At 39.5% G+C, this 17603-nt stretch overlaps 2 protein-coding genes across 6 annotated transcripts in view; one reads left to right on the top strand and one right to left on the bottom strand.

The window, feature by feature from the left end:
* LOC128243525 (b(0,+)-type amino acid transporter 1-like) overlaps positions 1-13814 on the top strand; it is a 31672-nt gene extending 17858 nt beyond the window's left edge. For all 3 annotated transcript variants that reach the window (XM_052961348.1, XM_052961347.1, XM_052961349.1), the window contains exons 5-14: positions 118-230; positions 1843-1968; positions 3954-4053; positions 5279-5323; positions 6002-6125; positions 8521-8624; positions 9424-9520; positions 10308-10457; positions 11530-11692; positions 12462-13814. In XM_052961348.1, coding sequence (XP_052817308.1) covers positions 118-230; positions 1843-1968; positions 3954-4053; positions 5279-5323; positions 6002-6125; positions 8521-8624; positions 9424-9520; positions 10308-10457; positions 11530-11692; positions 12462-12529 — 1090 coding nt within the window. In that variant the 3' untranslated portion in view covers positions 12530-13814. The remainder of the gene's footprint in view (positions 1-117; positions 231-1842; positions 1969-3953; positions 4054-5278; positions 5324-6001; positions 6126-8520; positions 8625-9423; positions 9521-10307; positions 10458-11529; positions 11693-12461) is intronic.
* Positions 13815-14885: 1071 nt separating this feature from the next.
* Positions 14886-17603, bottom strand: part of LOC128245148 (neuropilin and tolloid-like protein 1) — a 42951-nt gene continuing 40233 nt past the window's right edge. For 2 of the 3 annotated variants that reach the window (XM_052963392.1, XM_052963394.1), the window contains exon 10: positions 14886-17490. In XM_052963392.1, the coding sequence (XP_052819352.1) occupies positions 16649-17490 (842 nt within the window). In that variant the 3' untranslated portion in view covers positions 14886-16648. The remainder of the gene's footprint in view (positions 17491-17603) is intronic. The other variant, XM_052963393.1, reaches the window with a different exon arrangement.

Consider the following 17603-nt stretch of genomic DNA (forward strand, 5'->3'; position numbering starts at 1 on the left):
ATATAATTATTGATCGTATATTTCTTCATGGAATTTGCTCGCTTGCCCTACTGCGTTCATACAGCATATACGCAAGAGTAAACCATTCCTTTAATGATATTTTAATTACATTTGTAGGCCTTCTTCAATCGCCATAATATGCCTGACGTTTGCTGAGTACGTGACGTCATTTTTCCCTTACTGTGGAAAGCCGGATATACCGCCGAAAATCATCGCCGCGGCAGCCATAGGTTTGAATTGTTTGCTGTTTTCACGATATAATTTATCACAGGAATATATAATTCGCCTAATTATTATTTATGCGGTTCACATGTAGGCTTCCACCTCTCACCCAAGAGATCGTTTTCGTTTCGAGATCAAACAGGTATGTTTTCCCTTGACTACTAATAAGAGGCACGTTTTCAAAGTTATATCAATATCTCGATTGGGACGAAAGTTCATAGCTTATAAAAATACGCTTGAGTCCGATTCCTGGGTAGAAATCAGGATGGGTGTCCATTTTAAAGTCACCCTTGTTTGGATCGAGCCTACAACCTCTTGGCTGAAAGGCGGGCACCTATACCACTAGACTACTCTCACTACTATTTAATGTTTTTCACAAGCTATGGACAGGTCTGGTAGGGAACGAACCAAGACTTTTTTGAATGAGAAGCGGACATATTTATCCTTAGATCACTTTCATCACTGTTTATGTTATACCCAGGCCATGGGCAAGGTCCGCTGGTAGTGAATGAACTCACAATATTTTGGGTGAGTGGCGGAATCTTTTTCCCTAGATCACTCTCATCACTGTTTAATGTTATACACGGACCATGGGCAAGATCTTTTTATTGGAACTGGACCCACATTCTGTTGGCTGTGAGGCAGAAATCTATAACCTAAACCAGTCTTTCCATAATTTAATGTTATACACACACCATGGGCAAGATCCATGTCAATCGATTTCACAATAAACGCCAATTTCATGGAAGAAACAGAAAGCTTGTTGAATTTTGGTGTATGATCATAATTTATTTCACTCGTGATCACAGAAAATTATATATGTTTAACTCGTGGCTGTCTGTGTTCAGGTGTCCTACACCGACCCTCTATATCATTGCTGTGACTACTAGTTCATGATGGAATTGGAACGTTTTGTTTCCCTGTATAACTTGAACAGTTTGAATAAAACGTAGGACTTGTAAATTCGATATAACAACCGTGTAATGAATTGTTTTCTTAATACAGTTTACTTTCTGTGTTAAAGATAACACTAACGCTTAGCATGTATTTACTGACAATAAAATTGTGACAAGCGTGTCTCATAAATTACATCAAACATATAACTTGTTTACGAACTATCTTGCAGAAGTTCAACAACTACTTCTGTATTTGCTGATTCATAGCCAGTTTTCGTCATTTGAAAATCATATAAGTAAATGGTACCAGGTTCCTGACGACTCGCCAACACTGCAGACAATTGTTATTATAGCATGTAACATTTTTTCCAAGGACAGGCATTGTAGTTTAATCATTAGAACATCCCTTTAAAATAAGTCAAAGTCTTTCTAATTGCTATTGTACCCGTTACTAGAGTCATTAAAATTATACACGAGCGCGTATCGCGAGTTTTATAATTCTAATCATGAGGGTTGAAGGTTCGTCTGTTACGAATCATGTTGCCAAGAGCAACGTTCAATAACTATCGTGCGTATCAGTAAATAGCGTTGTTATGTATCCGCAAGGCACTTATTGCACGGTTATACTGCCTAGTGCCTACTAGTTGCCGTTCCACTTAGGGATTTTATTTATCGACGTGAAAGAATATAAAAACATTGTTATATTCATGTTCATGTATTTCAGTGACCCTGATGATTGTTAACAGTCTAAGCGTCAAGGCAGCAGCGCGGGTTCAGGTGATTTTCACATTCGCGAAATTGTCTGCTCTGGGCATTATTATGGTCGGTGGCATTGTCCGCTTAGCACAGGGTAAGTAACTTAGTAAAGTATTCATGTAATGAAAAGAGAGGTGCGAAGTACTACTTGTAAGGGGACGTCTACGTGTTCACTTTGTTTTGTGCACTACGACATCCAGGTTCGTGTACTGGTCTGCTCTAGGCAAATTCATGGTCGGGGGCGTTGTGCGCTTAGCACAGGGTAAGTAACTTAGTGAAGTATTCATGCAATGAAAAGAGATGTGCGAAGTACTACTTGTAAGGGGACGTGTACGTGGTCACTTCGTTTTGTGCACTACGACATCCAGGTTCGTTTACTGGTCTGTTCTAGGCAAATTCATGGTCGGGGGCATTGTCCGCTTAGCACAGGGTAAGTAACTTAGTGAAGTATTCATGTAATGAAAAGAGAGGTGCGAAGTACTACTTGTAAGGGGACGTGTACGTGTTCACTTCGTTTTGTGCACTACGACATCCAGGTTCGTTTACTGGTCTGTTCTAGGCAAATTCATGGTCGGGGGCATTGTCCGCTTAGCACAGGGTAAGTAACTTAGTGAAGTATTCATGTAATGAAAAGAGAGGTGCAAAGTACTACTTGTAAGGGGACGAGTACGTGTGGACTTTGTTTTGTGTACTAGGACATCCAGGTTCGTTTACTGGTCTGTTCTAGGCAAATTCATGGTCGGGGGCATTGTCCGCTTAGCACAGGGTAGGTATGTGAAATATCTCACGGTAAGTGTTTTATGTGAGTGCCAGCGAGTTTACGAATACAAGTTACAAGAGCAATTCCTTAAACGTTTTTTAACACATTTACAACTTTGAATGTCTACGTGTAGCTACACATCCAAGTACATGTTCATGTTGTATATCGCAATCCTTCTAATATCGTGCTTAAAGAGAATCACAGGCAAATAGCAAGGGCGCAGGGCCCATGATAACGAATAGTTTCAAGTCTGGAGTTAGACTCAGACCAAGACTCTGACTCAGAAAGACACTTTTATTATATTTCAATGAATACTCTTTATTTTTATTTGTTAACACAAATAAAAATTAACATTATTTCTTTCGAGCAGGTATTTGATGGAAAAACTGCTGAATTTATTACAACATTCAATATTTGTACGGATTCACAGAGGTTATTTTAAGCGAATTTGAACGATGTTTTGTCCCTTACTATTTCTACTTTCCTGAGTCTGATTTCGGTTTTGAGACTCTTCGTAATGGTTGCTATTGCATGGCTCATTTCTTCAAACGGTCTGTGTCTAGACTCAGACACTGAAAGCAATAAAACATTATATTTTATTCATATAGCATTCTTTTTACAAAATATGAGCGATATGATGATGGGACATATTAGTAGTAATATAAACAGCAATATATAATGAAATTAAGAAGGAAATATATAATGAAATTAAGATATATTTAGTTTTGAGTCTTGAATCTGAGCAAAATCATGGGCGATGGTGCTACCCCCTTTCGCGAAACTGCTTTGGGCATTTCTATTGTTGGAAAAAATCATCCGATTGGCAGATCCCTGGTAGCATATGTGTCATTAGTAAAAACTGACATTAGTTTATTTTCCGACGAGTGTGATCAAGTTATTGAAACATTATATTAACCAGAGGAACGATTTAACGCGAAAGTGTGGTATAGTGTTGTGGGGGAATCCGGAGTACCCGGTTGAAACTCACTTGTCTGAGTAGGCGACCACGAACATTACCTATGTGTGCCCAGGCCGGGAATCGGACCCCGGTCGCCTAGGTGAGAAGCGAGTTCGCTGAGCTAACCGGCTATGTGGCATTGTGAACGTTGGCAGAATGGGTCCCTCTAAATAACATCATGGTCGTTTAATTGGAAGCCAATTGTTGCTTACAAATCAGTACCAAACATCATCACATGGTTCATTGATTGTCTGGTAAAATCATATTTCGTTACATATACAGTCAAATCTGCTATGTCGAAATCATTGGGATCTCGGGAAAGAATCGATAACGAATATTCGAAATGTTGTCTTTTTCTAAGGTCACACGTCCCAATTCGAAGACAGTTTTGCTGGCTCCACTAAGTCCCCTTCAACCATAGCGCTCGCCTTCTACCAAGCTCTGTGGGCGTATGATGGATGGTAAGAACTGCTTTTAAAAGGACATTCTCAAAGATTGGCACAAACATGTGTTATCACCTAATTCAACAATGACGCAAACCATTATGCATATATAGATATGTTTTCTTTTACAATATTGATGAACTTGTTCAACATATAACACTTATCCTACAAAATATCGGATACCCGTTTTCAATCGCGTTAAAAGCTCATATTTTAAGTATTTCAAGAGATTTTCTAACAATTTCTACTAAAGATTTGCGCGATTGCAAGGCCTATATTTGATCCGGAAAGAACATTTCTCCGAATCGCATAACTTGACAATGAATGAATATACATGCACATTCTTACGTTGTACTTCTGTTATGCTAGCGTCACAATTGCTAAATTCCACCGGCCGATTTTAGACATCGGCAGAGTCGTGATGTTGGCTGCCGCCGGTCGATATTTTACACATCGCTGAGAGCAGTCACAACTGCCAACAAAATGCCGCCTGTCGGCGGCAGTTGGTTTCAAAGGCTCGCTGGAAACGTGACACCCCAAAATATCCGGCAAGTGGCAGTTAGGTGGCAGGGCGGCGGCAGCTAGAATTAAACTGCCACCGCCCTGCGACCTGGCGGGGGACATCCCATTTACAACTGCCACCGGCCGGCGATTGAGCGATCTAGCTGCCACCGCTCATCGCCCGCCCGATAATCTGACGGTGGCAGGCCGATTTTCGGTTGATATATAAATCATACCTTGGTCGAGAAACACTCTTCGCTGCAACCATGACCGCACCCAAATAGATTTGCAAAAATAGAAAAAATCGCCACGACGTCGCCAGAAATTTAACTTTTTCTTAAAATCTCAGCTGCTTGCTGGCAACGTCTAAAATGCCGACTGCCGCCGGCCGATCGTAACTGTCGCAGTCCTGCCACCGGCCGATATTTAGTGAAAACTGGCATTTACAACTTCATTTAGTGATTTGTGACGACAGCATAATTTGGAAGTACTTATTCAATGAAGTTTGGGGCTTTTTTCAACCTTATGTTTGTACTTTGAAAGAAAACAGCTACACATTAATAATCAATTCCAATATTATGAAATAGATTGTTGGCGACCTCAATCGTCAACGATCGATTTTCGACAAAACTCGACCATCGATTTAAACCTTTCGAATAGTTTCACTTTTTATAATTTGTAAATCAGACGTTGGTATAAGATGGTGTTTTTATAATGAACACATGGCTTGCTTCTTTTCCAGGAATAACCTTAACTACGTTACCGAGGAAATCGAGAAACCCGAAAAGTAAGCGCAACTTATGTACATCTCGTATGATCGCTTTCTTGGACACAGTCAAACCCTGTTGGCTCGAAGTCATAGGGACCGGCGAAATAACCTCGAGTCTCGGAAATTTCGAGCCAAGCGGGAATACTTACCTTCAGTACATCAAGATCGGTCGTTTACATCCAGTTCTAGCAAACGAGGAATTCGAGCTAAGAGAGTTCGAGTCAATGGGGTTCGACTGTATATCATTTCTGAATAGTCGAACTACTGTTTCAAAACAAAGAGCTTTATCGGTCAGTTAAGTGAAAAAGAAGAAGAAAAAATATCCTTAAACTCTTTATGTTTTGGCAGTGACTTTGGAAATAAACATTTATATTTTAAGCGTAAGTTCAACTAGTTTCACAAGAACTTTGCACATTTTATTGTTCAGTTGTCTGCAGGAACAAAATGACACAAAAACCACGTTAATTTGAAAGTCTAGGTTTTCGTATTTTTATATTTGCATTAATGCAGACCTAACCTTTTTCTTTTACTAATTTAATATAAACCACAAATTTGCCCCGTGTCATAAGGTGGATTGTGTTTGTATAAATGCAGAATTTGATTTTCTTTTCACTTTACCAGAAATTTGCCTAGTGACATACGCAAGATTGTGTTTGTATAAATGCAGAACGTAAGTTTTTCCTTTTACTTTACCAGAAATTTGCCTCGTGCCAACATTCTGGGCGTTGTCTTGGTAACGGTGGTGTACGTGCTCACAAACATCGGGTACCTGACGGCTATGACGTCACAGGAACTATTGGACTCCAACGCTGTCGCTGTGGTAGGTACGGTGTTTTCCGAATGGCAAGAAGCCAGTTACGTATACTCTATATATAGGTTTATACACATACAAAACGCAGAGACCTCCCTTGGCGGACAGAAAAGATCCTTGCCGCCCCATTCGAAAGCAATCGCAACTCCTCGGTTATTTTTCATCGAAAACTTCCTCGGATTGCAATGTCAGAATCCTTTACATTTAACTACGCTGCAAGTAGATCGCGTAGTTATTTCAATTTAGCAGTTAAATCTAAAGACTTCACTTTAGGAATAATATTTATTAATGAACTTATTTGAATTTTGAAAAACAAATTAATTTAAACAAGTTTAAACGCTACAACTAATTACTATTATTATTATTATTATTATTATTATTATTATTATTATTATTATTATTATTATTATTATTATTATTATTATTATTAATTGCACCGGCATACACCCAAACTTGTTTTCGAATGAAAGTGTCCGAGGAGTTCCGATTGGTGAAAAATAGTCGGATTTTAACAATAGAGGTGTTTTAACTAATGATTTATATGCACATATATATGCAATATGTTATTAGAGTTCAAGTAAAATAACGTTCTATCAAGTTTTTTTTATTATTCCAAATAAAATGAATGACGTCACTCGATGCAGTGAATACAAATTACTACGCGTCATGACGTCAGTAAACATCATCGCACGCGCTTTTTGGTGATATGTACAAAAATGCGCCTTTTTTTTATATAATTTCTTCACAAAATATGTTATTTAATGTATGCTAGAAAAAAATATCTATCATGTGTGTCCGTTTCGGATAGAAAAATCCGACCCTCGGGCACGCTGCGTTGCCGGTAACTCGGCAAGCCTCGTTACCTGGCAACGCAGGTGCCATCGAGTCGGATTTTTCTATCCGGAACGTCAACACATATTGATGGATTGACAGATATTGTTATAACACCGCATTGTATTTGGGGTTCTACTATAGCGTTTGGCACTCGAAGAGTTTATTGTAATTGCAATTGGATCGAGCTACATAAAATGATGTTTGCTTGGAGGCCATTTCACTGTAAACTCTCATTTTTACAAAACACAGTGGGCTTTATTGTTGTGACACGATGAATCACCGTTCAATTCGACAACGGTGTGAAGTTTTACTTACACTTTAAGAAACTTCATATTTTTTATCCAAGATGCGAAATCTCTTCGATGACAATATTGGTTGTTAGTCATTAGTACTGAAATCTTCTCAGGGACGTACCTCTGCCTACTCCAGTACACCCGGGCGTACAAATAATTTATGTTGACCCTGAAATGGCAAGTGCAAAAATCTCGAAATCTGGAATAACAGTCGAAGTCTAACGGGTATCTGATTAATGTTTGTCGTAATTTTACGAAAGGTTTGCGTTCAGAATCTACAGAATGCTTGCAAACGGTTCTTTAATTAGTGTATTTAAAATGTTAGTAAGGGTTGGCACTGCATTGCCGCTCCCAACTCTAGAACAAGCAAGTGAAATACTTTAACATGTCGTCACCTCCCTTAAGTGTAAAGTCGTACAATTCAAAACGGTCCCAACTACCTTTCTCGTTACCATTATAAATTATTGCAAAACTGTAGATCGCCCAAACTGAGCCGATTATTCAGAATTATGTTAAGGTTAACTAAGTTAGTAACATCATTTTTGTTTAAGTTTAAAACGTTACTACTCCAAAAGTCACAAAGACGAACTTGGGATTTGAAGTATTTCTTAAAGGATTTGAGTTCAACTGTATTTATATTTCATAATATATGAATACAGTCTAACCCCGTTGGCTCGAACTCGCTTGGTTCGATTTCCTCGTTGGCTCGAACTCAATGAAAAGGACCAAATTAGTTCTAATAAATGTTAAGATTAGCGCTTGGCTCGAGTTTTGCCCGACTCGAGGTATTCACGCCGGTACCTGGGAGTTCGAGCCAACGATGATGTTAACAAAGAAATATAATGAGTGTGCTCCCACTAGCGGATTCGGGGGGGGGGGGGACACCCGACGCCCCCCCACCCCTAAAACCGTCCTAGTTTACTTTTTATCTCAATATAGAAGAAGAAAAGTAATAAAATACGACAAAAATGCACCATTTCGGACTAGAAATTGTTAAAATTTTCTAGGATGAGGACCCCCAAACCGCTCTGCCAACAATTTAGACCAAATAATTTTCGTTTTTAAGGAAGGGACGCAAGTAAAAAGGGTACGCCCCTAAGTTACGCCCCCTCTAACGTCGAATCCTGGATCCGCCTCTGGCTCCAACTATGTATTGGGATATATACGATATGATATCTTAACTAGAGCTAGTAGCGTGTAGCAGTTCTTGGGTATTTAACTCACAAGGGCAGATAACCATTAGATGATAAGCTATCATGTACCAACCTGTATTACAGTTATGGGGTGACCGAGTGTTGAAGAGCGCCGCCGTCATCTTGCCTATTGCGGTTCTCTTTTCCACCTACGGGTCAGCTAACGGCACCGTCTTTAGTGGCGGCAGGTACGCACCCTCAAGCGTTATATTACTATTAGTATTTCTGCACGGTTATGTAACAAATTTCACTGGCAATGGTCGTTTGTCAATGTCAAACTGCTGTTCGTAAAAAGCATGTTCATCTTTAATGATAACCTTTAGAAATAACAAACGTACATGTAGTTCGATTTAAAATCCATGAACAGAGTGATATGTGGGGAAGGACGAACAGTTTACTGCCAGAGTTACCGTACTTTTTCATGTATAACGGATAACACTTTAAGAACCGTTTTATTTTGTATCTGATACATCTTCTTGTAATTTCAAGGGTATTTTTATTGTGCTACACGTTAACAATAGGCATATGTCGCCCGACGAGCTGGTCTTCTGTCCGAGTTACTGTCCTTTGTTCATGCCTGATAGATAACACTGTAATAACCGTTTGAAACGAATACACACTATCGTTCTTGATGGTTTAGTGTGTGTTGGTAGACGTATATAGATTTGCACTCGGGCCTTGTCCATTCGGCGAGTGTTCCGACATGATTGTTAGTAATTTTATGCTTTTGGACATATTACACAGAGAGAATGTAACCCTGGTTAGAGCTACCCTGTTTCTAAAACGTTCTTTAATGTGCATCAGTGTATAGCACTGTCATACGGGACCCCCTTTTAACATCCCTCCCGGAAGACGATTAGTATTTTTTAAATTTGTGCGGAGGGGAATCGAACCTGCGATCCCTGGATTGACAGTCAAGTGTGTTACCACTATATCTCAGATCCATCGAGGGTTTAAAGATTATTTACCCTTTCATTCCAATTACAGAGTGGTATACGTGGCCGGACGAGCGGGTCACCTCCCAGAGTTGCTGTCCTATGTTCACGTCAGACGTCTAACTCCAATGCCTTCTATAATATTTACTGTAAGTTGTTTGCATTGCTGGTATTCCTTATGCATCAGTCAGTTGTAACCACAGCACCCCAGGTCCGGGGATATACCGGGGATAGCCGGGGAAATGGGCCGTGTTTTTATCTTCCAAGTTGCCCCCTCAGTGCCGGGTGAATGCGGTGGCTTTGTCTTCGCGTCAAATATAGCGGGGAATTGGCCTGACCTAGAGGCCCTTTGGTGAGGAACCATTTTGCTGGGATTTTGCCCGGGCTTGGCTTGACCGAAAGTCAAAGTCCCCGATATCCCCGGACCCGGGGGGGGGGGGGGGGTTACAATTAAATGGTGCATTATACAGACGATATTAAATGGTTCAACCACCATTAGGTTCCAATACCGGTGCTTTGTTGAACTTTTAACTAAATTATGAATTATTTGGAGCGTAAATTAAAAAGGAAATTAATATGCCCACTCCTTATATTTTATAAATAGCACAGCGAGGCAATTGTATATAAGATAGAGTCTACATACTTAAATTATTATTGTGTTAATTACAGTCGCTTTGTCAAGGTCGTTGGACCCCGGGAAGAACTTCGAGATAACGAATTTTTGATATAACCGAAATACGAAATTTGTCCAATTATACCCAAACTATTCGGAAAAGGTTCGACATAACCGGATCATCGAGATACCAGAGTTCGACATATCGAGTTTCGACTGTAATTAATTAATTGAAAGGCGTAGAGTGTATTAATTTCAAATATTCACATTATCAGGCCACGGATAAGTATTACTTATTTTGGATTCTTTCTTTTTTCTTACAGTGTTGCATCGCCTTGATCATGATCGGCATCAGCAACATCGGGACGCTCGTTGATTTCTTCAGCTTCACCGCGTGGTTATTCTATGGCTCCACCGCCGGCGCTCTTCTCTATATGCGTTACACGAAGAGGGACGTGAAACGAATTATTAAGGTACTTTTATCTCATACATTTATTCACATGTACCAATTCGTTCATGTCCAAATAAACCCAAAAGTCTCAATTGCAATCGTAAATGTTCGGCTATCTCCGGCAAGCTCGGGATATGATTGGAATATAAACAGAAGGAAATAGAAAAAAATGTCCCCAACAGATCCAATAAAGCGCCCCATATCCTTTTCCTGGAAGGCAAATATGTCTCGAGGTGGCCCCTAGCGTGTACGAACTGCAGATGCAATTCCTGTACGCATCAATCAATGTCTTCGGTGGCATTAAGCAAAATGGAGAATTGTTCCCAACTTCCCTACTTTTACCCGTCCTTTTTCTGATGAGCGCCATTTATCTCGTGGTGCCCCCTATAAAGGAAGACCCAAATTTCTCCCACCTCAGATAAGTAGATAACAAAATTTAACCATGCTAGAAAGTCTTTTCTTGCCCACGGGCATAGATAAAACAAGTACGTACCCGTACGAAACTCCTTTTTTTCATGGTCACCACATTTCAATTACCTCCCTTGTTGAAGACTGTCGGCTGTAGCATCAAGGAAATCTTGTCTTGTGGCAATATTTAGAATGCTAATTAATTATTTCTCGCCTTAAATGTCACAATAAAAAGTTTTCATGCACCTCTCAAGAAATAATTCTTCACTCTCCTCAGAACTATTTAAAGACCGATTTGACTAATAACATAATCTGAATCACTGCGCACATATTCATGACAACCACGAATTATCACATATCCATACTCATTTATTTTCACTACACCCAGATGAGTTTCAGCAAAAATACATTGTTTACCAAATTTTGTTTAACTGAGGTGGGAGACAAGCATCTACCATAGCCGCTCGTGTAAGGTAGGTTCATCCCGACCCTCGCGCATGGTGTTTTGTGGAAACTCGGTAAACCTCGTTTCCGCAAAACACCCTACGCTCGGGTCGGGATGAACCTATCTTACACTCTCGGCCATGGGAGATACTTATAATCTCATTATTCTTGTATGCTACCATGTTTTTCATTTGTAGCAAGAAGGAGAAGTGATCCTAATCCAACTCTTTTTACCTATACAGATACCTATAGTGATCCCTATCATATTCCTGCTGTGTGCCATTTACCTTGTGGTGGCCCCTATTGTGGAGGACCCGCAGATTCAGTTCCTTTATGCCGCCATATTTGTCGTCGGTGGCCTCATTTTCTACTTCCCGCTGGTGCACTTCAAACTCATCAAAATAGGTAAGCTTTTTAAATTGCTTTTTTGACAATGGGAAATATTTTTAGCGTTTTTTTTCGGGTATTTTTAAACAGCATTTCCTTGCACATTGATTTAAACCTTTACATGGTTTATTTTTCCTAATGTGATAATGCTTATAACTGTTGGTAAAATCGTCAAGGAGTTAAAGACTGCACGGGTCCATATTAACTTATATCACGCCTGAAACATAATTGACGCAACGCCATTGGTCCAGGACTGGTCACGCGGCGACCCCATATATTTCCATATTGGGTCACCAAATTCATATCGTACCAAAATGGCGTCTATTTTCCGATTCCGAATATTGCAATGAATAAATGAAACATTTGAACATGTCAACAGGTTGACGACGTATACGTTACGGGGTTAATAAGTGACCCGATATGGGATATATGGGGCGCAGGAAACCATATTCGGGTTCGAGTTTTGCTCTCATCCGATATATTTCCTTTGCCCCGAATACCCCATATCGGGTCACATACTAACCCCATAACTTATTTCTTGAGTCTGACTTTGATACTAAGACTCAGAAATGCGAACTTTAAATTGTAATGTACACTATTTCACTGTATATTATAACTATTGTTGAATGTTTAAACTGAAAACATGTTTATTATCTTCTGTTCTGTTCACACTAAAACGTAGATAATGCATGTCAAAAACAATACGACAAACTGTTAAAGCTAATAAAGAACTTTGCATGTTCAGAAAGTTAAACATGTTTTCAACTCTTCCATGTTTTTTTTCCAGATGCTATCACTACATACTTCCAGCTGTTTATGGAAGTTTCGCCGAGCCATAGAGCTCCAGAAAGCTAGTCTAGTTAACGAACAAGGAATACACCGCAAAAGGGACAAGGAAATCACCTAACAATGAATACATCGTCGAACAAGGAAAACTTCGAACAAGGAATTATTTGCAACATTGTTTTGGGTGCTTGTGGCTTGTTGGTCGGCTACGCTGGCATTCCTTAACCTCCTGGTAACTCTTGTCGAATACCCTGGCCCCAGTTTTAAAAAAAATACTTAAAAGCATGATTTATGTAGGTAACTAAACTTATTTCACTTTTAAACATGCTGAACGTTTTGAGTCTGTTAGAAACGAAAACTCTCAAATACAATGAGTGTAGTATGACTTTGTTTATCAATAGTTCAGATTGTTTTTACCTACTCAAGTTACCTACTCAATGTTCTTTAACAAAATATTATTTTGACGATCATTGACCTCTGATTTTCCAGATTTGTTTTACAAGGTATTGTCGTAGCCTCGATTTCGTCGTTACCGTTGGCGACGGAGTGCAATTCCTTTAACTTTGGCTATAACTGAAACATTTAAGATTTTCAGACGAAAATGGCTATTATGTTATCATCATTACGCCAATCATTAGCAAGGTTTGAAATCCCGACTTAAATGATTAGCGAGTTGTGCCCATTTTTCATCGTAAAAACAATCGTTGAGCATTGGCATTTGCTCTGTCGCTCTTGACTTGTTAATATGCTAGAATTATCAGTGTGTGTTTATGCCATGTGATAAATTGCGTCATAAATGCTGCGTCGGAAGGCAATATTATGTTTCGAATAAAGACTTTAAAAAGGATAACTTCTTTATAATATTTCTTCCCCATTTTAAATGAAACACAGCACAGTCTTCGCTGCTTACAGAACTCCGCCTTCGGTCCAGAGATAAGTTTGTTAAAACTCTTCTACAAACCGCCGCCTGATGGAGCACTGTCAAAAGATTATTTTGGATTAACAGGTTTGTCAGAGAGGTTGAGGAAACTTGTTACCTAACCAAACACTGGTTATAAAACTAAGGTGGGCTCTTTAAGCGGCATATACTTTCCCTTGTTTCATTTAAAATGGTGAAGAATAAGCACACGGATTATATTCCTTCAAGAAATAATCGAATAGCAATTTCATTGGTGATGTTAGTTTCCTTGTTAAAATCACCCATAAAGCTACATATGTTTGTATATTGTATTACGTTTGTCTTAGTGAAACCATGATCTGTATCACATGCTTGATATTTTGTTACATATACATGTATGTATATACTTGTATATTGCTATTTTTGTTTGTTAATCAGAAAAAAATGAATAAATAAGTTATTCAGATGCTTGTTCTCCATGCGCATGGCCCGTTTTCTTGTCTTTCTTGTCGAAGTACACTGATGTGTAATAATGTAATCAAGAACATATTAGGAGAAATCTTAATGATAAAGCAGGGTACTCCCGTCATTGAGCTTTTACGCAATATGTTCTAAATGTTTTAGATTGTAACCTGTGTTCAACAGGCAGGGAACCAACGTATGACGTCATATTTGTTAAGTTATAAATCTACGTATTTATCTCAACTATTAAACATGGTACATCTTGAAGGCTGACATCATAAAATGTGTTCTTAATACCCTCTTTTTGGAATACCCCTTTGTTAACCGGCTACCCGTGGGGCGCCCCTCACGTTCAATATTGATCGCTGATGACGTAGACTGTCGTTCCTATGCCGGCTTTTGGAGACATAACATTGATATGTTCCCCCTTAGTTTACATTGATATTTTCACTGTTAATATTTCACTGATAAAACACCATATTTCACCGAAAAGCATGAAAGAAACTGGCCATACGCGTGTAACAATTACGCTTAAATATGTTTATAACACTAGATACATGGAATTGAATATATACACGAGAGCGCTACGAGTTAAGGTTCCTGCACAGAACAAAACTCTTTCATGGTCATAGATTGATTCCCAGATTTCTTTAAAATTTCTTAAAAAAATATCTTGTGCTAAAAGTTAGCTATTTTTGCGAAAACAAAAACAAGATGATAGTAGTCACTTGCGGATCCAGGGGGGGGGGGGGGGCGTCGGCGAGCGCCCTCCCTTAAACCACCCAAGTTTGCTTTTAATTTCAATATAGGAGAAAAAGAGTAAAGAAATACGCCAAGAATTCACCGTTTCGGACAAGAAATTGTTAAGATTTTCATGAGGGATTACCCTCTCCCCGTATCAACACTTAAACCCCAATTTATTTTGGTTTTGAGGGAGGGGCACAAGTCGAAATGTTTCGCCCCTAGGTTACGCCCCCTCTTACATCATATCCTGGAACCGCCCCTGGAAGTGGCCGGTCGGGGGGGTGGGGGTGGCGGACAGAAAAAACACAAACAAAACAAAGATAATTGTTAGAAAATATATTTGTAGATAAACAGCGATATATACATGACACTGAGACAGAAAAGGCTTATTCAAGCACCTACAATTGCTATATGTACATGAAAAATGCGCGTAACAATATCTATAATGAAAAAAATGAAACTTATCAACGTCAAACACAAAATTGATACATCAATGAAATAATCGTCACAATGCAGAATGGACTTGAAGGGTCAAACACAAAACTTTGGGAAAAATTGTTTGTCTTTTAAAGGTTCAATATTTAGCAAGCATATTACATATGCCTTTTATACAAGTATAGGATTTTCTCCGTGCTAAATAAACTTTATGGAAAGTTATATTACCAGAATTTTGTTCAAAGGAATTTACTTTTAAACGACAAAATGCTACAATATTTGGAAAAGGTACAGCTGCATAAATGCCGGGGACAATCCAACAATGGGCCGATTGTTGAGAAGTTGTTAACAGCATCGCTGTTTACTTTAAAAGGTGAACTATAATGTAACATGCTCAAATAGTTAGATAAAACCCATTCACCTTAAATAAGTGTGTATAATCTTTTTTAAAATTACGAAATCTAATCACAAGACAAGTGTTTCCATTTGAGTTCTGGAAGAATAAAGATTTGAAAGTTAACAACGATGGCGTTAATAACGATGTTAACTTTAACGAAGTTCTGAGCAATCAGCCCATTGTATTGTAGCGTTACGGCGTTTGCTTCTAGTTTATGGAATATATTTGCATTTTGTGACCTAAAAGTGAAATAGAAATATAAAAAATAAGAAATTATTCAATGGAATATTATATAGTGAGACATATAAAAAGATAACCTTCTACAAAGGTGTGATTTCATCCTTGTCTGATAATACCATATTATTATAATGAGCTATTTATTGGAGTTAGTCATCTCCTGCTGCGTTAATATGCCAAACATTTGCCCCTGGGGTAAATTCCCACTCTCCCCGCCCCCGAGGGCGGACATACCCACGATGGAAAATTTGTCTTTGGTGTATTTTTGTAAGCGTTAACATGACAGTTGAGAAAAATGAGCACTTTGAATAAAAAGCCAATAATTTGCCCCCGTGGGGAAAACATGTCATATAAACGCGACATACATTACAACTCGATGATACTTCATTATGGATCTGTATGTAAACGATATGGCACCTATAATAAGTCTTGTTCCCACTATATATGGTGATGAAAAATCCACAGTTTATACAGTCGGCCCTCGTTGGCTCGAACTCTCTTGGTTCGAATTCCTCGAATTGAATGTAAGGGACCGCTTTCTTTATACTAAAGCTAAGCTATTTCGCTTGGCTCGAAATTTCCGAGGCTCGAGGTATTTTCGGCGGTCCCTTGGAGTTCGAGCCAACCGGGTTCGACTGTATCTTTATTTCGATTCGTATGGATCCCACGTGACAAACACGTAGGTTTCAATGTTCAACTGTCTTCATCTTCGGAATCCGCGTTCATTTCCGGAATCCCCGTTCACCGTCAGAACCCAAGCTCAACGTCAGAATCCAAGTTATATATAACATGTAGTAACGATATTAGTATACTAACAAGAGACCTTAAGAGTCGGGAGATTGATTTCGTCATTTAAGTTATGACTTCTTAGATTCCTTTCCACGTTTCATTTCATGCAATAGCCAATGCCATAGTCCTGGCGATTATGACTGCTATGTCTTTGGTTCCATTAATTCACTAAGTTGTTATTATTATAAACGGATAAGCTGTCCTTATATAGTGTAATTGCACCATTTCACGTCGCCTCAATTTCTCGCGTGAGATCAGGCGCCACGTCTGCATCTTTGTTTTTAAATGTTAGAGATTTAGTTGGGCTGGTTGGCGGGCTGCCAACCATCTTATTGCCGTTGTCTTGTGATTCCCAGGCGTTATTTACATCCGGGGATTTGATTCTAAATTTAGTAGCAGGGTATACTGGTGAACTCGGGTCATACCGGAAGTCCATCGTCATTGGGGTTTCCGATGCTGTCGTCGTCGGAATAGTTTTAGGTACCATGCCACTAAAGTTGGTATACAGCTGAAGTTTTGAAAGATTTTCCGCTAGGCTGGGCACGGAGGTCGTGTTCTCATGGGGTTGATAGTTCCAGCCAAGATCAGGGGTCATCCCGGGCGGAGCTGGATGCTGCTCTATGATGGTGGTGAACCCGGGGCTGTATGGAGATGGACATCGGCTAGAGTCGTCGTCGAAATTCTGTTCTAGCTGTATAAACTTTTTATAGGTGCTTGAATCGGACATATGGTCACCATAGTCGCCCTCGGACGGCACTTTAGAAAAACTCCCGCGGTGTTGCATCATTGTGGTTTGGCCGGCCGTCCGCGGGAGGCTGTAATAGTTCCCCTGTGGATTGTTCTGCTTGGACAACTGATAGGCCGTATTCAGGCTGTCGCTTACCGCGAGCTCCAATGCGTTTCTCTTCTGACTGTCTTGTTTCTGGACGCCTTTGGGCTTGCGGCCGCCCTTCCGGTGCCGACACATAACGCACACGCCGATCACCACGAGGACTAAGATCAGTCCGCCGACGCCTGCCAAGATGATTGCCATCAGGGGGAAGCCACCGGAGTCACCCGAAGAAGCTGCTGAAAGTGTATATGTTATAGATTAACAAAAACATACACGTATATTTTTATTTGTTTGTTTTTTGTACTTTGCATTACTGGGAATATGACATGTACAGTAAACAAAGTACAGC

Source organism: Mya arenaria, chromosome 8 (assembly GCF_026914265.1).
Source record: "Mya arenaria isolate MELC-2E11 chromosome 8, ASM2691426v1".
In the NCBI taxonomy this organism is placed as follows: Eukaryota; Metazoa; Mollusca; class Bivalvia; order Myida; family Myidae; genus Mya; species Mya arenaria.